This window comes from Cyclopterus lumpus, chromosome 7, assembly GCF_009769545.1.
Source record: "Cyclopterus lumpus isolate fCycLum1 chromosome 7, fCycLum1.pri, whole genome shotgun sequence".
Classification (NCBI taxonomy): Eukaryota; Metazoa; Chordata; class Actinopteri; order Perciformes; family Cyclopteridae; genus Cyclopterus; species Cyclopterus lumpus.
This window is the reverse complement of record NC_046972.1, coordinates 17,420,837-17,428,439: the sequence shown is the minus strand read 5'-3', so window position 1 is coordinate 17,428,439 and position 7,603 is coordinate 17,420,837. Positions and strand designations below refer to the sequence as shown.

Below are 7,603 nucleotides of genomic sequence, written 5' to 3'. Positions count from 1 at the left end.
GCCGGATCTGTTTTAGCCATTTCCTTTATGGGTACGTGTACCCAGAGAGAGTTGTTTAGTACCTCAGTGTGTGTGTGTGGGGGGGGGGGGGGGCAGCTGGTGGGTGGACGGGTCAGCGTCTACAGAGCGGTGGCATTTCTCTAATTGGCACTTGTAGCGAGTACGAGTCAGTGCATTATTGTTCATGCTTGACGTAATCCACTATGGCACAGACAACCCTCCATGACAGTTTGACATTTGCACTCATTCACACAATTATTTTGATGGTGAAATTCATCCCTAATGGCATCATTCATAGATTTCTAATATCTTATTTTAGTGTTGAAACCAAGTTTTTTAAACATGTGCTTTACAAAAGGTCATATTTATTTGAAAATGTGGTGTGTTTTCATAGTAGAAGAAACCTGTTAAATCAATTGCCTCAGTTTATGGAGTCTTTCAAGACCTGCTAGCTTTGCCTACTATTGTAATGTTTCTTGATATAATCTTGTATCCCTTCCAGCTGTTATGATAGCACTGAATTTCCAATTTTGTATCGAACATTTTGTATTTGTAATAACAGAAATGTTTGAGAAAATGTTCTGGTGACTGAAATTAACAGTTGTTAGTTGAGACAACTCTATTATGAGTTCCTAGATCATTATCAAGACTTTCAATAAGAGTAAACTGAACTATCAGACATTATTTCAGTCACAAATTGTTTCGTTCTTTTGTTTGAACAAGTCTGAAAATCAACAGCAGGTTTGTTGTTGTTGTATCTCCCACAGGGTGTGATGTGTTATCAGTTCTGTGTGATATGATTCTCTTTTCTTTGATTAAAAGACTTATGCAAAAATGGTCTCCGCGGTGAGTATTGGAGCAATAAAACACAGCATATAATAATAACAACAACAACAACAACAACAACAACGCCAGGGGCTGAACAAGCAGGAGCAGGCACAAAGGAAATGAGATTTTGTCCGAATCAAATGGTCAAATTAAATGCGGGAAGGACGCAAAACCTCACATAGCAGTAATAGCAAAGCAGACATCACAGCCCCTTAGTGGCATGTTCATGTTTCTTTTAGTATATTACACACAAAAAGAAAGAGAATCAAATGAATAAATAATAGTTCAAAGGCTATTTCTTTTGCTTAAAAATGAGAGATGTTATGGGTGAGCCGTCTTCACTCTACCACGCCACTGAAGGACTGATGCCACAGCATGTGTAAATGTACGGCTCCTATTTCTTCTCATTACCTTTGAAAACATGACACTACTCCCCTGCTGTCACACCAGGAGTTTTGTTTTCATAGTCAGTCTGTAAATGATTTGGTAGCCGTCGTCCCAGGCGTAGAGCTGTTGTTCCTCCGGGTTGTATTTCAGACTGGCGTGGGCTCCGTACCTCCTGGGAAAGTAGATCAGGGGGGCCTCCTCGCTGCTGACCATGTCGTTGACGTCGAAAAGGCACTGGATTCGGGAGCGGCTGGCCAGGCGTGTGTTGTAAACCACATAGACAGTCCCACAGACTACGAAAGCCGCCTCTGCATTCTCCCTTGGGCACCGGGTGTCCCAGATGTGTTCTATATCGAGCGAGGCGCGATCCATCTTCGCGAGGTGGATGTTCGGTTCACTGTCACTGGTCGCGTACAACAGCCAGAGGCCTTCGTCATCTGCTGCTAGGTCTGCAACAGTTTCTGGGTTGAGGTTGTAGACAGTGGCGTGGCTCTCCACGGGGAACATGGCGGCGTCTGTCACCGAGCCAGTCAGCAGGTCAAATTTGACCACCTGCACGTCAGCATTCTCCTCCTGCTGTATGTAGTACAAATAGCCGTCGTAGACGGTGCTGCCAGGACCTCTCCAGTCAGAGGGAAGCCGGATATGTCGGCTGCTGGTGACGCCAGGAGAGCGGGAAAAGTCTCGTACGGAGTTGAACTGGAAGAGGTTGTCCCCCGATGTCCCGTTAAAGACATACACCTTGGACGACCTGGGGTCTCTGGTCCACATGCCCTTGGGACTGCCCACTCTCTTCAGGATCTTCACTGATCTGATGCCAGAGATGATTTCCACACAGTCTGCAATAAAATACAAAGAGAATATGTTTGTCAAACAGTCAATTCAGATCAATATCCAGTGATTTTGTTTCACATAAGGAGACACATTATTCACTTTTAACTTGATTTCTTATTCACCTTAAAAAAAAAATATATATATATATATATATATATATATATATATATATATATATATATAAATACAGAAAGGCAGGCGGGATAAAAAACTAAATGCGTCAAATAACCAAAACAGTTTTTACTTTGGCGGAAACCTTTGCTCATGTAGCACCACATTGCTAATACTAAGAAGTGGTCGAGGTTACAGGCCTTAAAGAGGTCCTACGTATGAGATGGGGAGCATTTCTAATACGTCTCAACGGCATGCAGGTTGAAGCGCCACGTGACTAGTGACTCTCGTGAGTCATGTGACTATGACACTAACTACTAACGTGACAAAATATTAACCCTGCCTTTTAGTTTTGCACAGGTCACAAACAGAAGTCTCCCGGACAAAGGCTCCTATGTTTGTTTGACCCATCTGATCATACATGTGGCATATCTCACTGTTCATACTAGTAAGTTGCTCCGACCATATAATTATGATGTGGATGTGTTGGCATCAGACGGCGAGGGGCACTGACCAACCCATGGTATTTGACAAGCTGGGAGTGAGACCGGGTTGGTGTTACGCTTCCACGACTCTATCAGATGTAACAGCCATATGAACACAGTGCAGAGGGGCGGCCATGAACTGACCAGTGGAGCTCGATCACACGCGGCTGGCTTTACTACGTCAACAAAGCGAGGAGAAGCTTGGAGTACAACTGCTTTATCTTCTCAGGTAGACATTACGCCACAATATCTTTGTACAAAAAATAGTTCTTTGAACAACGTATTCTAGTGGGAGACTTGTCATAATTAGCATGTGATGACAGTTGGGTTGTAATGTTAATGTTGCCAGGGCACAGACAATCAAGATCTCGTAATAAATAAAACCTGGTTGTTTTTTATTCAGTCATTAAATAAATATTTAAGGCTTTAAAACCTATCAAGAGAAAACAGGGGAGAACTGCATGTTGCATTCAGATGTTGCACCTCAGATCAATTACATATCTATCTATTGTGAAAAATTATACAAATAATATAATTATATATATATATATATATATTTTTTTTTTTTTCAGTGTGAAGTTAATATAATTATAATAATTTAGAATTCCCCAGCAGGCACAATTAGCTCCATTGGGATATTTCTGTAAAGTGACTTTCCTGAGATGAAATGTGTATTTGCAACCTCCTGTAACATTAGAAAAACATCAAGCAGTGAATATGTGTCTCTCCAAATCAAAGGAAAAAACAAACAGTGGGGAAAATTGGACACAAAGTTATATATAATGAGGAGGAATGAGTGCAGCACACAGACAGCATTAAGATGCTCTCTGTAAAAAGAAAGAGTTATACAATGCTTTCACTAAAACACACAAACAAAGGATGCCCCCCCCCCTCAATGCGCCCTGGAGCAAAATTAACATTGCACTCACATCTGAAATGGGTCGCCTACAACGCTGTAAAGCGATTTGGGTCACTTGAACATTTACAATGGTTCACTGTGTTCAGAGCGAACATGAGCTTGGAGAGTAACACCGCTGACCTCAGGGCAGCTTCCTGTCCCTCCTCTCCGCAGAGACACAGCTCCAGATTGCACAGGAGATCTTACAAACAGAAACTAATAGAGAAGCCTTTGCTCCGCATTGCACCATCATTCACTTTGAATGAGAGAACTCTCCCTTGATTTTGTAGACTATGACCGGCATTATGATTCTGAACACACAATTCATGATAAAACTAGATCATTATTAAATGTATGTGTTATTGATTGTCTTAAGCCAGCGTGAATAATGAAGAAATCTACATTTGTTTTCACTTGGTTTTGCAAGAACAAACAGTCTGTATAAATGGTACCAAATGAATGTAATGATCCTTCTATTTGCTTTTGGAACTAAATCAAAATATTGATCTTTTGATTCAAGGAGCCAAATGGGAAATTCATAGCATGTCAATTGCCTCCCAATGTCAATAGACATGGAGCGTGGGCATCAGCTGTAACCCCAGTATAGTGCAGCAGAGCGGCAGCCATGAGCTAGCCTATTAGGCGCGCTCACATGCACGCTCACTCGGCCGGCCCGGCCATTTAATCAAAACACAGACAAGCTCTGATTACAACACACACATGGGAGAATTACTTAATTCTACCATTACTCATTTGTATATCTTTAAATAGCAAATAGTTGTTTGCTGCTATATTAATGCTCTGTATATCATATGCAGAACCTCTGATGAGCACATTCAGTGAAATATGACGATATATCATGGAATAAATGAAAGTGTGTTTTACAACTTTCCACATCACGCTTTAAAAAAGCGTTATAAGTCCCTGTATTATGCAGAGCCAATGAGCGTCACAGCATTGTTTGTAGCAGCACACCTTGGGATCTGAAGATTATAAAGACAAATGATGTGCTCAAACGGCGCATGCAGGGGAGTAGCGCTACTGAATTCAATGAGTTGCATCAGGCCACATTTCTCCTGGAAAACATTCTGCCCACTGACTCAAAGCACTTTGCTTAAATGACTTGTAACAGCAATGTGTTTGTTTCCCATTTTCCAGAGGCAGCTGGTTTAGAGCCTAGTGACAGACAGACAGACAGACAGACATACATACATCCCATAGGTTCTGATCGTGCCAGGGCTGCGTCATGAATGGAAATTAAAGATCAAACGCAGCCATCCCATGGAGCCCGTTTGGCATAAGTGTGTATGTACTTCCCTGCAGCTCACCAGAGACTCTGGAGTGCAGCTCCTCCCAGTCTTCATCTTCCTCATCTTCCTCTTCCTCTTCCTGTCCTCTGCTCTCCTTCAGCCTCCAGGCTCCCTGCTCTACCACCTTGTCTGCCTTATTGGCACAGGCCCGAGGGGAAGTCTGGATCTCCACGTAGTCCACTTCTCGCTCCACCCGGTCCACTCGGACTGCAGCTCCTTCCAGGTCTTTGAACATCACGCTGTGTTGATTTCTCAGGCCGTCCATGGTCTCAACGGTTAGCTTTTTGAAATCCAGCAGCTCTGTGTGGTAGCGATGGGATTGCTCATGCCACAACTGCATGCGGTCCTTCCAAATGAGAGCAGAGCAAAACAAGTGTTGAAATAAAGGGTTAGAATAAACTGTAGGATACGTTTTTTTATTAGTTTTCTCTCAAGCTAGTGGTGCTTTGAGCTAATTACTAATATCAGTATACCAACAGTCACAGTATACTAACAGGCTGATATTTGGCTGGTACAATGTGTACTGTACTTACTTTAGTGTTCTAGTATTCTAATATTTTCACAAAAATCTAATACAGTTTCTCAGTGTGTGATTGACACAGTCATGGTGAGAGATAAATTATTTAGAGCAAGATTTAATAACAGACAGTCTCCTCCGCCAAAGATTCATTTTCTCCCTTTGCTTGCTGTGGGCCTGTGGTCAAATGGAAATGAAAGTTCAATGAAAATATATTTGATAAATTGCCGTGTTCATATCAATGCAGAAGTTGAACCAGCATATTGGAGTTGAGACTGGAGGGAAACCACAGGGGGTTGAAGATAGTGGGATTTAGCTGTAAATAGAATGCGGATAACAGCTTTAAGATTGTCATTTTTGCATTGCAGCCGCATGGAGGATGAAAGAAAAAAAATGTAGACGGTGAAAATATACGCCAAAAGAATACATTAAAATAATTATTTAAATGAGTTCACTGAAAGGCAAGCAGACATGTATTTCATATCTTAAGCCCACAAAAGTCTTTCACACACTTTTCTGTCTCATAACCTCACTTTAAAATCACAATACTGAACTCAGCAATTTGATTCCTTCCCTGAGGCATTTTGTTGTAACACAGCGCCATTCTACCTTTGCAGAACACATTTTTCCGTGAGGATGTTGGGATGTTTCACACCATAGCAGCAATGGTTGAGCTTTTTCTCATTACCGATGTGTCATTGTTTTAAAACACGGAAGGAACTAATGTTGTTGGACAGAAGCTGCACGTTACACACATTGATTCCTTCAGAGGCCCCTGTGAAGTTGATGAGCTGGGCACAGATTGCATTAATTGGACTGCTTTCGTTGATACATTCAATTCACATATAAGAAAGTAATCAGGAACTTATATCAACTTGTATTTCTAATTTCTAATGATTGTTTGTTCAGACGTCGCAGTGCGTCAAATTAACCAACATTTTCTTTGGATTACTATCTCTGCATGTTGCACAAATTATTTAGACTTAACACTGGGAACGTTTGCAGAGTCCTTGGTCAATATTCTTTTTTTAACAGATATATTCAACATATTTTTGATCTAGTTTTTATTGTAATTTGTGTCGATTTTATTTGTATGATTGTATACTTTTGTGGTACTTTTTAAAAATAAATGGTTTATTCTCTTACTTCTGTCACTATTATGTACCAAAGATACAGATTAACATTGTATGCAAAGTCCTACCAAAGTACAACTGGAAAACTACAGTATATTGATCAAGTGTCAGTAATTGCCTCTTACCTCAATAGCCAACAACCTGTTCTCCAGATAATCCATCAGCCCCTGGTAGTAATCCTGGGCTCCAGTGAAAGTCCAGGCGGTGGAAACAAGGAGGACAAACACCGGCTTCATTGTGAGACGATAAATGGGGACAGACGAGTTTCTTTGTTTGTCCAGAGTTTAGATGCTTCTTCAGGTTTTCCCTCCCAGGTCTGTACTCAGAGCTTCACACAACCTATAAAAACACGTTGTATACAGTATAACTACATGTGCAAAGACGGGAGCAGGATAGAGTGCAAGTAAAAGGCCGCTCTGAGAGTTCCCAATTCTTTGACCGCTCTCACTTTGCTGGAATGTTTTCACAAACTCTTAGGGAGGAGCCTTGTGCCTCTTACCACTCTGTCTTCAAAAAGTGAATGTGCTTGCTCCACTCAACCCTGTGCACATTTTGTACACACCGTCTCAGGCATATAACCAGGGATTATATACAGTGCATCCGGAAAGTGTGCCTCAATACAATTCTGTCTCGGAGGTCTACAGCTAATTCCTTGGACTTCATGGCTTGGTTTATGCTCTGATATGCAGTGTCAACTGTGGTACCTTTTATATAGACAGGTGTGTTCCTTTCTAAATCATGTCCAATGAACTGAATTTAGCACAAGTGGACTCCAATCAAGTTGTAGAAACATCTCAAGGATGATCAGTGGAAACAGGATGCACCGGAGCTACATTTTGAGTGTCATGGCAAAGGCCATAAATACATATGTACATGTTATGTTTTCGTTCTTTATTTTTAATACATTTGCAAAAATTTGCAAAAAACAGTTTTCACTTTGTCATTATGGGCTGTTGTGTGTAGAATGTTGAGGAAAATAATGAATTTAATCCATTTTGGAATAAGGCTGTAACATAACAAAATGTGGAAAAAGTGAAGCTCTGTGAATACTTTCTGGATGCACTGTAGACAGAACATAACTAAACAGCTCTGCCGACTGT

At 41.1% G+C, this 7,603-nt stretch overlaps 1 protein-coding gene across 1 annotated transcript; it reads right to left on the bottom strand.

Moving 5' to 3' along the window:
* Positions 1-426: 426 nt before the first annotated feature.
* olfml3a (olfactomedin-like 3a) lies at positions 427-6,918 on the bottom strand. The gene is made up of 3 exons (XM_034536525.1): positions 6,629-6,918; positions 4,872-5,199; positions 427-2,054 (listed from the first exon to the last, which is right to left on the bottom strand). Exons 1-3 carry the CDS (start codon positions 6,737-6,739, stop codon positions 1,270-1,272), a joined length of 1,224 nt encoding a protein of 407 aa, XP_034392416.1. The 5' UTR covers positions 6,740-6,918; the 3' UTR covers positions 427-1,269.
* Positions 6,919-7,603: the final 685 nt, after the last annotated feature.

What these genes read in the sequence shown, in the direction of transcription:
- olfml3a (XM_034536525.1), bottom strand. Translation starts at nt 6,739, where the DNA reads ATGAAGCCGGTGTTTGTCCTCCTTGTTTCCACCGCCTGGACTTTCACT. An exon ending in ACAGGTTGTTGGCTATTGAG is followed by an intron (nt 5,200 to 6,628) that starts GTAAGAGGCAAT and finishes CTCATTTGGAAG; the next exon opens with GACCGCATGCAGTTGTGGCA. An exon ending in GCTGCACTCCAGAGTCTCTG is followed by an intron (nt 2,055 to 4,871) that starts GTGAGCTGCAGG and finishes ATTTTATTGCAG; the next exon opens with ACTGTGTGGAAATCATCTCT.